Here is a 17,814-nt window from a genome sequence, read left to right as displayed (position 1 = left end):
GAGTAGTGGTCCAGCCTACGTGTCTGCACCAGGAAGGAAGGAGACACACGTTGCTCTGGGCACAGAGAGGCACAGCTGAAACAACAGCACTTCCTCAAGGGCTGCTGTTGTTTTCATCTGCGTGAGTGGGAAGAGAAGAGACGGTCTAAGTCCAGAGAAGACATGGTTGCCCCACTGGCAGCTGCTGCCACCCCCTGCCTTTTGGCAGATAATGCATGGGCACTGAGCTGAAGCACCCGGCTTAGGAGTCTTTAGGCATTTCTAGCACATCTGTTGCTATTTTCATGCCATGCTTGGAGTACCATCTACATGGCCAGGGGAAAGTTTAAGTCAGATGAAGCCAGCTCCATGCCACCCTATCACTGGGAACCTTCATTTCAATATAGCCTACTGGGGAGCATCAACAGAAAACCCCATGCAGTGAGCAGAAAATACTTGAAAATCTGTGCATCAATGACAAAAACAGCTATTTTCAGATAGCACTGCTGCCTGCCCCAGCTTGCCTGAATGGCCAGTGTGGAAGTCAAGGGATGGGCAGATCCAGGCATCAGAGGAGGCTGCTGCCACTAGGTCTGGCACCATGGTCCCACCAGAAGCTCTCAGAGGCTCCTGCCTCTCAGTGCAGAGTTATTTAATTTGTGGAAAAAGCAACTCTCCAACAAAAGTCACATTAGCTTTTGTGTGGGAATGGCTGAGGGCAGAAGCAGACCAGCACAAGGTAGTGGAGTCACCATCCCTGAAGGTGTTCAAGGAACAACTGGACATGTCACTTAGTGCCATGGTCTAACTGATAAGGTGGTGCTTGATCATAGGTTGGACTCAATGATCTTCGAGGTCTTTTCCAATCAAAACAATTCTGTGAAGGGGGGAAGGGGCACCACAGTCATGTATGGTCCAACCACCACCTCCATCGAAGTGCTGACACCATTCCTTCTCTGTTTAAACAATATACATAATGACTTCAACAAGCCTAAATTTAAGGTGAAATCTCTCAGGACAGCAAAACTACATATTTTTACTCATCTCTTTATTTACTTAATGAACAAGACTTCCAACTTCTGCCTTGAACCAAAGCATTCCCTCATGCACATTTGATTTCTCAACCAGAAAGCCTGCCATGAGCTTAACCAGGCTGACATGTTTGGAAACTGCCATGACACCTTTCTAGGACAAAGTATAGCTGGTGAAAACACACTATCTGCTTGAATAATTCTAACGTCTGCTTTGTCATCTCTGTAGATTACCCAAACACCTCAGACAAATAAGCCAACTTAGTCACTTTTTCCATTTAAGAAACGTACTTCCATATAACAAATTTCTTCTTTATCGCAAGTTTTGAAAAACAGAATTTAAAATCTTAAGTCATAAAAGTCTGCTTGATGATATACTCTTTTGAGGGTACTGGATATACTCTCATCAACAGAATGCAAGCAATAATTACATCTTTCATTGCCTTTTTTATAGCCTTATCTCACATTCTAAGCTACACAAGAAGAAAACAATTTCCCAAGAGAATTAGTTTTCCTTTTAGACGAGGATCTCTGAAAATTGGTATCACTATTCCAAACACCAATCCCTATTCTGCAAATCCTAATGCAAATGACAGGCAGCAGTAATCAAAATCACTAAAGGGATCCCTCTGGGTTTTTCCAGCACACAACCTTGTTTCCATAATCAGAGTTCTAGTATCCCATTTAGGGCTGCAGAGGTTTCTTGACAACTAGCAGAAGCACCTCCTTCAGATTTTATATTCCCACATAATGGAGAGGAACACGTAGGAAACAAAGCCAAATTGTAGGGTGTCATTCTATACTCTGCAAATACCCAGAGTCAACATAAACACCCATGCAATATAACCACTGATACAACAACTATAATATACCCACTTGCCTTTCTCTTTAATTGCAACCACTTAAGTAACACGGTTTCAGACACAAACTGAAAATGGCAGGATTATTTTCAGGATAACAATTATCTTTAATAGTGAGGCAGAGACAGCCAAGGTATTATAACACATATGATCACCAAAACTAATTTGAATTTTTATTTATTTTAAATTTTATTTTTATTATTCAGAGAGGCATCGAAGTTAATTGTCTCTGTGCCTCGATCAGCACATCTCAGAGCTTACAGAAACTTTAGTACTGAAAAGACTCTGGTTAATAGGTTCATCTCTCACATTTAAAAGCAAAAATTAATTTGCTTTTCACGCTATCAGTCAAAGAGGTACCATTATTCCAGCTACCAAATCATTAATGATAGTATTGTACTCATCAGATGAAATACCATTGACAATCATTTTCATACAAGTTTAGTTGTAGCTTCACAAACACTGGCAAAGCAACTTTTGTAGTGTGTCTGTCTATGAAACTTCAGCCACTGCAAATCCCTACAAGCTTCCTAAAGACACCTTCACCTTCTTGCAAGGCACTGGTGCGTCTTTTACCTTTCTCTATTGCTACAAATAAGTACTTTCTACTGAAACAAATTACAGGTTGCAAGTCTATGAATAAATAAACTTAAGGGATCACAGTTATAAAACCAGAACAAATAAATTCTCTCTGCATGACAGATGGTGACACCAAGATCAAATCCTGCTACCTAGTTGTTTGTGGTCTCTTCAGCTATCAGAAGGACACAGGACCAAAAAACAAGGGTGGTGGCCTGAGTGTTGGAATGACGGACACATACAAGGAAACATTTTTTATTCCCAAAAGTATGAAATCATGGATCTAAGACTCACCCCTAAAATATTCGATTTCTCTGAATTCAAAATACCTCAATAGTTTCCTAGGATGACCTGCTTTTTTCTCAGTCCGTAGAGACACGTGGATTTGAAAATACATGACTACTTTTTTTTTAATGAAATGAGCAAATTACCTGTTTAAATTTATTTTCGTGATGTCACAGCACAATATCAACCCTCCTCCCTTTTGCAAATCTTTCTTCTCTGCATAACGAAACATTCTTTTAAACACCAATGGCTAAAAAAAAAGCTTTTGGACAGTGGTATTGACATAGAGCAGTGCTGAGACAGGACATTTTAATAACCATTTAGCAAACAGAAAGAGCAACATGGACTATCATTCTGGCTCAGTTAAAAAAACCCAAGCCCCAAATAACCGATCATCTACTTCTAAAAGAGGAAAGCTCTGAAGGTGCGAGCTGTGCTGCTGCCAGAGGAAGCCAATGGCATACTCCACATCTGGTACCTGCACTGACACAGCATTCCCAACCAACTCAGTTCTTATCTAAGCTGCCTTTGGAGAAACTAGACACTATAAAAACCTCAGTCATCCTGTAACCTGGCACATCATCAAAGCCTCCTAACACACAATTACTGTGCTTCATGCCTTTAGACGTTTTTCCTTTGACTAAACAAAACCCCCACAATAGAATAAGAAACTTTCCAAGAGAAATTGTGTTTGACAGAAGATCAATGATGCAGAGGTGTTGGAGGGAAAAAAGCCAGTACTGTTTTGTGTACACCTCCAAGCTTATTAATGGATTGCTCTTAAAGCTAGATGCCCCTTCCCATCAGATCAGTATTTGATATTATTACTGAACTCAGAAGTCTGAGGTCTTCTTTAATCACATTAAGGAGTTTGCAATTGCTTATGCAATACAGTAACTTTATCATGCTGCCTGTAGTCATCCAGCCATTCCTCTAGGTTTTTGCCTTGTCGGCAGTAACACTCAGTGAAAACGCAGTGAAATCTGACTCACCACATCAACAACACAAGCTACATATAAATATGAATAACCTACCAAGTAAGCACCCAGCTGCTGCTTTAATGCATTAGCACATGTATAGTTATGCACATGCCTAAAAGGAACTACCATAAACCTCTGTAAAGAAACAAATAAGCTCTTGTGAGTGAAGAGAAAACTGTAAGCTTGCCCAGAAATCTGAATCCTGCTAGTCATCACTTTCAAGGCTCAAGCCAGCATGACAAAGCCTTTTCAAGTAAGGGTCTAAGTGAATCTGAAAGAGACACACTTTATATTCACCTCTCAGGACACCACCCCTTTTTTAAGCAAGCTGTAAGGGAAAGGGAAGCAACAGACAATAAATGGGTAAAGCATAAAAGAAATAAAATTAAACTCCTTTCTAGCTCCTGTCATCTAAGCTTGTCTGCATCTCCTTTTAATACCTTTAAACAACTGCTCTGTGAACTGCTAAACCGGGGGAGTCCAACATCAAAGCGTTTGTGTCGTTTCAGCCCTTTAAATCTTGATGTAGATCATATGCTACTTCACCTGAGGACTTAGATGACTCCAGAGACAGATGCCAGTAAGCCAGTTTCTTGCACCTAAATGAGAGTACGACAATTCTGTCCAAGAGTACTTCCCCAAGGTAACTGGATTCAATCACCTTTAAATGGTTACCTCCTCTGGGGACATACTTGACACATCAGGGAGCAGGCTGACCTGAGGGGCCTCCTTTTCTACTGTCCTCCCACCTGGCACCTACCCTCCACCTTGATCCCTATCTCAATCAATTAGCCAGGAACCAAAACATATGGATTGTTCAAACTGGGCATTTCGAGCAATTCAGAAACAAGTTCTTCTGTGCAGATCAAAAGGGCACAGTGTACCTGTCAAAAGACCAGGTATACTGGTCTCCTTCCCTGCTACAGAAGAACCCCATGGAAAAAGGACTGAGTCCTTCCAGCAGTACCACAGAAGCATCTCACCGTTCACTGCCTTGAGGCTCCCGCTAATGCCATCGCCGTGCTGCCGCTTCTGTGCGTTCTTGAACTCCTTCAGAGATAAATAAAGAACCTTCCGCACCACCCTCTCCTCTGACCAGGGAATCCCATCGCTGTCATCCTAAAGAAGATGGAAATAGAAAGGAGACATTAGTTGCATGTTTCTGAAACAAAAACAAAAACCCAAAGGCTAGGGCTACACAGGTTACTTATAATTTAGAAAAAAAAAAGAGAGAGAAACTAAAGAAAAATACTCTGTAAGAAAATGCAACCTGATCGGCTCTAACAGAGAAGAGAAACATAACTATTATCATCGAATGAGAGCATTAGTCCCTCTAATCCTTTATCCTACAAACAGCAGCAGCCACGTACTAGGTGTTAGACAGGAGGAGAAACTTAATTGTTAAAATCCTTATAATGAATCCCTCACAGAGAAATTTATCACAGCCAGGAAGTGCTCCCAGATAATTAGGAGGAGAAGGAAAAAAAAACCACTAAAACGAATGTTGCAGAAATTTAAGAGGTAAGTTTTGTGAACCAACTTCTCTTGTTGCCATTTTGGCCTTGGTTTGTGCCTCTTGGTTCAGGTTATTTTTCCCTCTGGTTTTGTGATTTGCATTTATTGCAGTGTTACAATGAAGTTGTACATTGATAACAATGAAGTTATTCTGAATTAATATCAGTGAAAAGCCAAGGGGAATTTGGCTCACAGGGCAGATGTTTTCTACTTTATTTTGAGGAGACAAATGTTACATTGTCAAAAGGAATACTAGTTATGTCATATTTAGAACTCACTTTAGTTAAAAGATTAATTCCCTGGAAAAGCAACTCCCTAAAGTCTTTAGCATTCAAATAAATTAAATCAGTGAACTGATATAAAGATGTAAGATAGGTAAGTCATCATATTTTCATAAGCCCTATAATTGTCTCAGGGTCTTTGGAAATCACTCTTTGAGCATTCTTGCCCTTGAACTCCTCAAGGGCTACATCACTGCCACACAAAAGATTAACATTTCTAGGCAGACCTTAAGTGGTAAGTGTAAGTGTACAGCAGCATATTACACTGTCACATTACACCGGAAATCCCTAAAGCCCCATCAGCGATCCCCACCAGGAGGCAGGAGAGCTTAGACCATCTCATGTGCCAAAATAATGCTGGGCACCACCAACTCAAAAAAAAAAAAGCATAGTTTAGGGTGACCAGTGATAGCTTTTACTTTGCTCCTCTAGTGACATATTGGCATTCAGCCAATTCAGTGATCAAAACCATTTCCAACTCCCACCCCCCAAAAAAATTTCTATGACAAATTACTTGGCGGGGGTTAAAAAACAAACAAACAAACAAACAAAAAAGGCAACACAATGAGTGCAGTGAAAGCAGCCAGCACTTTGGCAGCAGGATGTGCATTTTGCACGAGGGACAAGCTACTACATTTTGAAGAAGGCTGAGCCATATCCAAGGAACTTTAGAGCACAGGCAGCTCTGGGCCAAGAAAGCAACCTTTGTAATGCAACACCCACAGCAACCAAAAAAAAAGGAAAAAAACCTCCAGGCAAGCACTTTAAAAGGACTAGTACATCCAGTTATTTTGTCAACAAAGGTTTATACCAACAGCTATGGCTTACCCTTTTGCTGCCAAACACAACTTCAGCCCTAAGCAGAAGCGACACTAAACACTTGAGAGATGCAGCCTGCTTGATTTCAACAAAGCTTGCCCAAAGATGGCCCCATTTATATTCCCACCAACAAGGGCCCAGGGGGACATCGCGCATTTCTGTTTTCACAGAAATTACTTAATAAATCCTTAAGGGAATCACGCTCAGTTAGGAAACAGTCATAAGCACCTTCAGCACCTGTTCATGTTATGGACACAAGCCTGGGGACACCACTCACTCCCTTCACTGGCATTTGTACAAATCTCTAATATAATGGTCAGGAAGAGGAAGAGGATGAAGAGCCTTCCAGCCAGGCACATTGCTTCTGACTCTGAAGCCTAAATGAGTTAGACAGAAACCCTAAAAAGGGGCAACCAAACCATCACCCCGTATTTTTGCATAATTTAAGCCAGGCATACAGAAGCCTTCTGTAACAATCAACCCCAGTTAACATCAGGCATACTCAGAGACATGCCACTTTCCTTAGCCCTCATCCGCCCAAGGCCTCTCTCCCACCAGACACCATGCCCAGTCTGAGGCCACGAACAAACTCCTTCCTCCACCAGACCATACAGCTCCCATGGAGCTTGAAGCTGCATGAAAATACCCATCATTTCCTGATCCCACTGGCCCACTTAATCCTGACAAAAACACAGAAAAATAATTTAAACAAACAAAAATATATTCCCTATTAAATCCACTTTGTCAAGACCGCTCACTGCAAGGAGCGCATGGTGGCATTTGCTGCTTCAGTAGTGACGGGGTGAAACCTGCTGACAGGATTGATCTTTAAATCGGCATGTGCTGACCACTGTAGCAGGTAAGCGACTGTTAGCAGGTACAACCCATGCCCTGGCACATGCCAGTGACAGTCCCACCTGTGGGAGGGAAGGAGCTCATCACCACACACCAGAGGCCTCTGGTCTAGGCCACCCTCCCCAAGTACTCCTGTGAACAGTCTGAAGTCATCTCCCTCTCCCCAGACAATGTGCTGGACATGCAAAAGGATGGCTTGCAACCTGGCACCCAATTTTCCAAGGGACAAGGCAGCCAAGATGTCTTCCTGGTGCCAGCTGGAGGCTCCAGCACCACTGCAGGAGACACTCCCACCTTCCCACCAGCCTGGGGGTTGCATGGGCATTAGTGCCACCAGCGAAGAGATGGGTCCCAGAAGACAGGAACAAAGACCTCTCTCATCAACCTCTGAAGCAACACAGTAACATTTCACATGAGGCTCAACTCCTGGAGCTGTAAAACTTGAGATGAACCACATTGGCTTCATCTGACTTCTGAAACAGCAGCGCTGCCAATAGAAATGCACACGGGAGAGTCTCTCCACACCAGAGCTCCCATCAGCCCAGTTGTGTTGAGGCTGCAGCCACTGTCCTGCCTACACTGTTCTGCTGTGGGCTTTCCCCACACCCTCTACGTGGCTTGAAAAAAGGTCCTCAAGTTCCCCAACACCATGTGTACCCAAGGTCAGCAAAATAAGGGGCTAAAGCCACTGCCAACACCTGCATTCACAAGGCTCCACATGCAGGGGCAATAAAAAGGTTTCACAATGGTCGAACACATCTTCCCCAGAGCCTACAGCACAAAAGCAGCCGCAAGCCAGAGAGCAGCTGACTCAGAGACCAGCTGAGCTGCTGCTCCACCGGCTGCAGCTCCAGCTCCCAACACATTTAACCATAATTACATGGGTCAGATCGCCTCTGCCTCATCACCCCAGTGTAGGGAGAGCCGTCATGTGCCCGGTCTGCACTCACACTGCTAACAACTGGAAGAGTTATCTCACTTTAGCAAAACAATATACACATGCCCAGAACAATTTAGAAGTATGGTCAAGTGAAAGCCTTGAGGAATTTAATCTATGTAACTTCTCAACACCACCCCATCCCCCCAAAACCCAACCTCAAAGGGACTGACTCAACTGCTGCCTTTAAATACTTCCACAGGGAATAGAGATTTGTTAATAGATGGCTCTTGAGGCTGGCAGAGAGGGGTATAATAACATCCAACAGCTGGAACTCGATTCAGAAAAATGTAAGACAGAATTAAAACACAGTTTCTGCAACTGTGCAAGTAATTAGCCATTGAAATGACTTCTGGGGAACTAATGGATTGTCCATTATTGACTCAAACCCAAAAAAGAACTGAATAACATCTTAAACTGTAGGTTCATCACCACAAGCCCATAACCTTCACTGTGCAGGTCAGCCGAGATGATTTCTGCCTCCTAATCTGACAATAAGATTATTTTATAAACTCAGTATAAAAGGAACGGATACAAACAACTTGGGAAACCCCAGGGCAGAATAAGGAAACACAACTGCATCATTTCCTTTAAACTGCTAAAAAAAATAATCATGCCACCTTCTTTGTTGTGCCGTTTTAGGGAACCTCATATCGTACATTTATATCTGAACACTCACCAGGACAGTCAAGCAACAGTTTGGCAAGTTCAGTCCAAGGGGACAGGGAAGAGGAGCACAACCTCCATTCACTTACGCGGTACATTCCTACACAGGATGCTACCTCATAGGTTGCAGAACAGCTTTCTCTCGCACTGTATGGTTGGCAGCTTGCTTTCAGCTTTATAGTTCTGGAGGTGATGTTCACAGGCTGCACACAGCCTTCCTATTTCAGAAATTATACTCAAATCCTTATTAAAACAAAGGCAAAGCGAGCAGAAGTGAAGGGCAAGCTTTACATCACCTCCTGGGCAGGTGAAATGTCAGTCTGAAGTCGTGGGAGCTACTGCACTCCTCGAGCAGCAGCAGAAACATGACTGAAGCTTCTCCGTTCATTCATTGCAGATATAACATTTTTCAGCCTGGCCCTGGCCTTGCCTTAAGCAAACAGGAGTCATAGTTCATAGGGTAAAAGAAAGCTGGAACAAGGGAGAATCCATGAGGCACTCCATGCTATTTGTTTTACTTTTATGTAAATACTTTAACAGCAGTGATGGTTTTATTTAAAAAGTCAGGACTTCGTAAGGTACAAAGATCCTTATAAGCATGTGTGTTATGACTCAGTGAGGCTGGCATGTTTCCAGCTCTCTCTTTGGGTCTTTCCCAAGCACGCATCTCCTGACCTCATTCTTCATGCCAGGTTGCAAAAAGCAAAACAACAAAACACAAACTCCCTCTTTTTTTCTTTTTCCAGTGCTGCAGCCAACACTCGGTTAAAATCACTGTGGTACCCAATGCCCTAAATGAATATGCTTTCATGGTTCAACAACCCCCAGAGAGTCTTTCCCACAGATGCAAGAAGGTCATTTTGAAGCAATGGGAAAACTAAACCACAAGTTTCTACTCTTTCCTCAAGGATATTTTTGAAGGAGAACTATTTCAAAGGGTGGTTTTTACTGTGTTTAGTTAGAAACATAACAAAAATCTTTTGCATGAAAAACATATTTTCAGAGATCATATAAATTACTTTTCAGCTGAAGGACCAAGATGGAAACATTTGTTTACTGGACTCAAGACCTTCAATAGAGTTTTGCCTTTTGGCTGTATATTATCAATGGAAAACAGTTATACCTGTTTTTCTCCAGAAGTCAGACCTAAGAGAAATTGGAGGAAAACCTAGATACACCAACCGAGGCTGAGAGTGATCCTTCTGTGCAGGCTTGGGCGAGTTAGCACTACTAAGTGCAATTAGCAGGCTTATTCATTTACACAGCCCACTTTTTCAGTATAAGTATGGCACGGCACGAACCTTATGAGAAAGCGCAAAGTGTTACTGCTGTTATCAACACGCGTACTTCCCCTGCTGCATTAGCAGAAGTCTCCATTGGATTACATAGTCTCATCAACCATCTAACCACCCCAAAGGCACATTGTCCTCACAGGGGGAAACCCCACTATTGGCCCATCGGTGTAAACTCCGTCTCTACGTAACTTGCAGGAGCACATAGGCTGTTCCTCGACCAGAGAGCATAGGCTCTCCTCAGCAGATACTCCTAGCAAAAGTCTGAACTCCCAGGGTACTGATATGAAACACTAATATATTCAACTGAAGCTCTATAAATAAAGATTTTTGGCTCCTTCTGTCAGCTATCGTGCTGCTTGGACTTCTTACAGCCAAGCAGAGCATGGTGAAAACTAGTTATACCCATATATATACCCACAGTATTATCCTTGTAGTCTTTCGCTTACTATCAAGGTCCCTCTACTCCCTTCTCCTCTCAGAATAAAGTTCACACTTATTTAATATTTAACCTTTTAATCAAGTTTAACTATCCAGAGAGGATGTAGCAGTTTCTCATTTAAAACAAACTGCTTATATTCAGTGAGAAAAAATAAAACCTCATGAATGGCTTAAGTTGATGAAGATTGATACAGCTTGGAGACTTAATAGTACAGTGACTCATGCCTTCTGGAAAATGTAATCTGTTCTGTCTAGTTTAGGAAAATAGGTCATGTTTTTAAAATGCGCTAACTAACATGAAGAAAGGGGAAATTTCCTTTATTAATGGTTCTGTTTTAGCATTTTAAGCATATCTGGTAATTATAGCGACTTTTTCCCTTCGTACTTGCAGAAAACTTCCCCAAAGAACTCACATTACATTACAGCTCCTGACTAGCAGAACCAATGTTAAGACAGAAAAAAAACACTGGAGGAAAATAAAAATCTCTCCCAGCTTTAGCACTTCTCCCACAGCTTTCATTGCCCGCAATCTCCTGTTGGTTTGCACTCTTTCACCGCCTCCTATTGCACCAGGGATTGCATTTCCTCCTTTCAGATGAATTCTGAAGAGCAGCGTGGGAGAGAAATGCTGCATTTTTTGGGTCACTAAAGGCCTCAGGCACTTTTGAGCCCAGTGAGCTTTAACCTGCTCTTGCAAAAATACATTAGGGTAGAAGAGTTACACTCAGAATCTTCAAATACACGTTGCTAGTGTCTTCATACAGGCTCCCAGAACTGAGGTGTAAAAAATAGTTCCTAAATTTATCTTCAGCCTCATAATGAAATATTGAAAAATAGTCAGTTCATGTGCTGTTTCTTTTACATAAACTCAGAGGCCTCGTTGATGGTTCTGCACCTCTAGAAAACTACTACTCAATATGAAACTAGTGAAAGCTTACAAGACATCAACTGTTTCCCGTGTTGGTCCACCAAGATAAACACCAAAAAAAAAAAAAGGAAAAAAGGAAAAAAAGGTTAAGACAAAACAAATTCAGAGTAAAGACAGCCCTAAATTTTCCTAATTTATCAGCTTGCAGCAGGACTTCAACTCAAACCAACTCTCACCAATAGCTACGACTTCACAGTTACAACTTTCTTAGGCCAGACCAGGAATATAATCAACCATTTTGCAACGAGAGTGTCTGAGTTTTGGGCTCTGACAAGAGCAGAGAGAAGCCAAGGGTGGTGGAGTGCTGGAAGAAAGAGGTGTAAAGGTATAAGATAATTACTCAGACTAGGGGAGAGGTTTTCAAAGCCAGATTAATTCACCTGACACCAACGTGGGATGCACCTGCTCCAACTCCAATGCCAGCACCAGCCCTTATGTGGCCACTTGACCAGCTTTATTGAGGAAAAGAATCAAAATCTCCCTACCCCAAGACAAGAAAATTACTGTCTATATCCAGATCAGCTCCCTCATTACTAATCACGTAACCAGATGGCAACCACTGCTGGGGCAGAGAGAAAAGTGGGATTGTCCCTTTGAGCAGAAACTCACACTTAGAGGGATGCGAGTCCACCTCAGCACCAAACCATGACAATCACCGTGAGGAAGGGAGGGCACCACAGACAGTATTCAGGAAATAAAAACCACTTTGCTGTAATGTAAATACTGTGAACCCCAAACATCTCACTGCATTCAGATGAACCATACCCAATTTTTCCAAAATTATTTACTTTAGAGGAGTGAAAGGGAAATATAAGGGGGTGAGGAGTGTATCTGTTACAGGGAGAGGGCCTGCAACGATTTGGATAAGTGACAGCCTGACAAGGTAGAATTTTCTGTTTGACCATCAACTGTTGCCAATTTATGCCTGAGCAAAAGCTCTAACTTATAAATAGGTTCCTTACCTGGTGCTCTGTTCAAAACAAGGGAACATCTCCTAAAATGCACACTGAGTTATCTTTGAAAGGGCATGCTGCATACAAATACATACCTCCCAAGCAGAAACCAAAATAATCTAAGCATCATTTCCTGTGTAGGTGAACAGGTATAAATCTTTCTTAAAAGAAAAATAAACCAACCAACCTGATGGGGGGATGCTTACACTGCATGTCTTCACTTTTCTGAAACCTATGAAATGATATATATTTATCTTTGATTACACAGTACTAAAAAACTACAGCTGAAATTGGATTAGAAACTTCTGCTGAAAAACAATTTATTGCATAACATAACTCTGACAGCCGGGGTTTCTGGCCACCAACTGAGCTTTTATAAAAATCTGCTGGGTAGCTGCCAAATCAGTTCTTTGAGTCTTGGCATGTCCGACATCTGAGACAGTAGTCAAGGCAGCCACATGTCCTGTGCCATCCACAGCCCTGCACTTTTACGTTTAAATGTTACCGTCAAAGAACAGAGTAGTATGAGCCATTAAACGCACAAAGGTAAAAAAATCTCCTGCAGCTGCAGATCTGACAACTCTGATCATGCTGCAGAAGCCCAAGAGCCATAACAGGATTTTTTCTTTTTCAGGATCTGGTATTAATTTGAACATAAAAGTAGCTTATTAAGGAGAGGGGAAAAAAGAGAAGTGAGAAATGGTAGCAAGCTCCAAAAAAGGTCTACACTCCTAGCTGAAAATCGCTGCCATTTATAAATTTCACATTCCAAATATTCTTACTCTGTCTCCAGTTCGAATTAAAACTCTCCACCAAGTACACTTCAGATAGACACATAAAACCCAGTATGCACTAAGAGTATTCAGCGGCTCAACTTAATTAAATCCAAATATATTCTTTCTAATTAATTTCATTTTGATTCAGTTCATATTTTTATAAGGTGTTCAAGCGCCAGTATGCAGCCATACAAATATAGTCCACAAAAAAAATATTTTCTGCAGTTTAAATGTCTGCTAACAAGACCTAGAGACATGTATGGCTAATCCAATCCTGCTGTATATTAGCCTGATCCTCAACTTGGAAGAACATTATTTTGCATGCCAAAATAGTGCCAAGGTAGTAGGGAAGAGAGAAAGATAAAATTGGTGTGTTATAAATTTGCCTTCAGTATTTCTATGGGAATTTAAAGAGATCTGATTTTTTGCATTTCATAGTGTCTGAATGGTTGGTCAGTGGTGTCAATACTTTAGAGAAGCCGGAGAACTGTTGATGTGTTTAGCATCTATCCTCTCAAGTACAACAGGACGTCAGTGTTTACATCATTTCTTTGGTAGGACTTTGGTACCAGGATGCTGAAGCCTGTAATAAGAAAAGATCTGCTCATCTATCTGCTTTCTAGGAGTACAGTTGTGTGGGTATATATATATACACGCATTATATATATATATATATATGTACATATATATATAAAAAATATGCATCTGCCAATATAAAATTTACATTGCTCTCCCAGTGAAATAAATACATTAGCCCAAAGCCCATATATTTTAGCTACGTTGTTCGACATAATTGTGCCCATCAGTAACCCTCTGAGGCATGAACCTGGGAAGGTCACCATATCCCTGCTGGATAACTCTCGACCAAGCAGAGACCCTGCACTTACCCCCATTTAAACCTTTCCAGTACAAATGGGTTGTGCTGGTTTAAAGCCATCAGAGAGGAGGTTTCGGCTCACCTAACTCACTTCGATGGCACTGCAGTAGCTCATGTTTGCATGAGTAGCTCCATCACAAAAGCCCTGCAGGAGGACCATGGCCAGCAGTGAGGAGAGTAGCACTGTCAAAGCTGGGGTGTGGCAAACTCTACCCACAGAGTAACTCACACAGTGATGAACCTGTAAGTTTGCGTAAATCTGACCCAAAGCAGGTCTGGGTGGTGCAAGGAGTCCCCTGCCCTAGCTTGGAAATGTTTAACTTGGTTTCCTCCTCTTTCACATCAGTCTATGGGATGTCTCTAGTTCAGACAATCATCAGATTAAAAAAAGATTTAAAGAAAAAGAAAAAAAAAATCTGGTCAGTCTTTAAACGCAGGGAGGGGTAATGACATCCAAATGTGCTGAACCTATTGCTAGGAAACCTCAGGATACTGGGGCCTGAATCAATTTTACTGAGCTGGACAGGGAACTAAATCAGTTGTATTGACAAAGGCTCCTGGGATGGACACGCTGATACTGCGCTAAAAGCGTGACGTTGATTTGGCTTGATGTACTACCCAAAAAAGGGAGATTTCTATCAGAATTTTTTGTCCTTATTTACATTCCCGACTGACAGAATATTCTTTAAAGCTGGGAGGGAAGCATCCACTGAAGCTGGGAGACGTAAACAAAATCTGTACTCTTTGCTTGTTTAAACCAAACATATGAGGTGACTCTAAAGCTACTCTAAACGTATTTTCAGGTCAGTTTAGTTACACCAGTAAATTTTCTGCACGAAGACAAGCTACATAAGCAGTGAAAACCTATGCTTTAAAGCTTTACCAAGCTCGCTCTTTAGTATTACATACATTCGACTTCCAAAATACTACCCAGCAAATAAATGATGGTTTTGTAGTAGCACAGAGAAGCAAATAATAAAATCAGCATTTGCTGTGTGAGGCAATTGCTCAGTAACAAATCATATGAATGCATACAAGTTACTTCCCAGAAAGCCTGCAAAATATTTTTTCAAATAACCAGTGCCAGAGGACAGTAAAGACCATAACTTGGAACTGAAGCTGTGGCAGATCTAAGGTACCCAGGTCAAGAATTTCAGACCAAGGTAGGCTGAAGTGCTGCTCTGCCACATACAGGCTTCACTTCTTACAACAATTTAAAACACGAGGGAGGAAAATAGCTAATGGTCACTGGCAACTCTAAGATCTGGCCTGATATGTGAAGACACTGTATCTCTCCTGAGTAGACAAATTCAGAAGATGACAAGCAGCTGGGAGGTTTTGTGGGGAAAAGGTATTAAAAAAAAAAAAAAGTTCTTTCTTATGGAGATAGTAGGCCTTCCTAATTACACAGAATGATTTTTAACAGGCAGGTGTTTCACAACAACCAGATCTCTGTCAAACCAATAAAGAAAAAACATAATCAAGTTTTGAACTTTTCACATTTTTTTCCTTTTTCTTTTTTTTTAAACCAACAAGTCTGCGTGCAAACTTTCAAAATAATGCTACAATGATTTTTCCTTTGCTTTTGCGGGTTTCTCAGCAGGCAGAGCTGGGTTGGTGCCAGGTGGCTCAGCACTAGGGCAGGGGTGATGCACAGGGTGTCAGGCCAGGTACCCTGACCCTGTAGGGGCACAGCTCATGCAACAGGGGTCTGCAGAGGATATGCCTCCCCCACCGTCCACGACCACGAGACCTGTTTGGGTTGGCATTCAATTCCCTTATCCCTCCTCCACTCCCTGATCAATGGCAACATTCAAACTTTACTGATGATATTAGAAGCACATCAAAGACAACCATTAAGCTTTTAAGTGCACTAATTGACATTTTAGCACTTACAAATCCATCTGTGTGTTCTATCACTCAATTTAAGAGACTTGCTTCCCTGCCTGGTAAGAGTTCCCCATGTTTATAGTGGGTAGAGGGGGATTTTCAAAGCTTTTTTTTTCCTCAGACAGGATTTTAGAGAATTCAAATTACAAATATAATGCACTTCAAAAAGTAACACATTTCACAAATTTAAGAGCTCTTCCATAAAAGCTGTAAATGGCACCACAGCTATAACTCACAGGCTTCTAAGCTCCAATGAATTCTGCAGCTGTTGCAGCACGTCAAAGCCAAATCATTGTTACCTTCACACCACCACAACTGAAAACCCCAGCTATGATATTACTAACTGCATGGTGCTACATGAAAAAGAGGAGGGAAAAAAGGAACCCCTGTGTGATTTTGCAGCTCCTTTTTTCTTCCTTTGCAAAGCCAGCATAAAACAGATGCTAAAACCATGAGGGACTGCTTCAGGTTTTCCTAGAGTGGCTATCCCACAACAGGATCCAGGGAACCATTTCAGAAAAACCACCCCCATGGATGCTGTAGCATCAGAGGATATAGCACTCCCCTCCCCAGGTACAATGACTTGCAGAAGACAAGCTGCTACCCAATGGCCAAGCCCAGCCTCTGATTGCAGAAGAGCATCTCAATGACAGCAGGTCTGGACCCTTCTATTACTGTCACATACCAACATGTTCACCTTCTGTTCTGTTAGAGAAATCCTCATTCAGTCCCAATATTTAAAGCAAGAAGAAAGATCAAATTAAATTCTCAGCATTTTAAGCCGTTCAGTTCATTGCCATATCTATTTTAGGGTCTGAGGCCGCCAGCCACCCCCACAGAATCTGCGCAGTAAACAAGGCTTTTGACAGGCTTGTTTATACCTTCTGCAGCAATCAAAGGCAAAACATTACAAATCAAAGAACCGGGAGACAAATACAGTAGTGTGCATAGCAGAAACCTCAAAAAGCTAGCCAGCAGCAAACCTGCGGCTCACCGAGCCCCGCAGAGCAATGCAAGATAACACAGGAAAACAGAAATGGATAGTTAAGTAAGAACAGGCTTGTGCTGTACATATGCAAACATCTGCAGGCAGGACCTCTGAAGCGCATATCTCTCAAAATAAGTGGATGCAGAATCAGAAGACAGGGAGCAGGAAAAAAAGTATTATTTTTTCCAAAAGGACCATGGGTAAAGGTCATAATTTAAGAATTCCAGTTTAAAGATTGCAGGGAACCTTAGATTTTTACCAATACCAGAAAAACAACCAAAAAATACCAAGCAGACAGGGGCAATATACCATATTTCTGAGCCTGGGATTTAAATGGAGACACAATGGCTGCACTGTGGGGCCTAGGTGGCTACTCCACACAAGGCAGTTACCTCCAGTCCATGTCCATCCTTAGAAAAGCAAAAATCACATTTTCTGTTCAATTCTTCCCTCTGTGGAACACTCAATATGGATGGAGTCAGTTTTACTCAGTGACACATGCACTGTGAACTGCATCATCCATACTTTAGCAAACCTGCCACATCAGGGAAGCATCTAAGCCATACGTTAAAATTACACCCAGAAGAAATTCAGTGGTACACCTTTGCTACTGTGTTCCTTTAAACCTTTCACCTCTTAAACTGCAAGTTCAATGTCAGATTATAAACATCATAAAAGCTCATAAAACCCAATCATAAACCTGCCAGCTCATTTCAAGATTATTTGCTCTTAGCCTTGCAAAAACATCATGAACAGTATGAGAATTGCATCATTTCTCTGCAAACTCCAACCTCTCTTCATCTGCAAGCTAAGGTCACTGCAATCATCCTGTTCCTATCATTGCAATGGGCAGGTGTTACAGCCTTACCTTAGAGACAGACC

The 17,814-nt window shown here is 41.8% G+C and overlaps 1 protein-coding gene across 4 annotated transcripts in view; it reads right to left on the bottom strand.

Annotated features, from left to right (window-relative positions):
• The window catches only part of JARID2 (jumonji and AT-rich interaction domain containing 2), a 215,960-nt gene that overhangs the window by 117,096 nt on the left and 81,050 nt on the right, over positions 1-17,814 (bottom strand). For 2 of the 4 annotated variants that reach the window (XM_027676086.1, XM_027676084.1), the window contains exon 2: positions 4,698-4,833. Coding sequence is in view for 1 of the 4 variants with exons in the window: in XM_027676084.1 (XP_027531885.1) it covers positions 4,698-4,833 (136 nt within the window). In the remaining 3 variants the exon portion in view is untranslated. Of the gene's footprint in view, positions 1-4,697; positions 4,834-7,278; positions 7,293-7,387; positions 7,490-17,814 lie in introns of those variants that run through there. The other 2 variants (XM_027676085.1, XM_027676087.1) reach the window with 2 other exon arrangements.

Source organism: Neopelma chrysocephalum, unplaced genomic scaffold (genome assembly GCF_003984885.1).
Source record: "Neopelma chrysocephalum unplaced genomic scaffold, ASM398488v2 Primary Assembly neopelma1_26, whole genome shotgun sequence".
NCBI lineage: Eukaryota > Metazoa > Chordata > Aves > Passeriformes > Pipridae > Neopelma > Neopelma chrysocephalum.
Note: the sequence above shows the minus strand (reverse complement) of the source record. Positions and strands in the feature narration are given on the sequence as shown.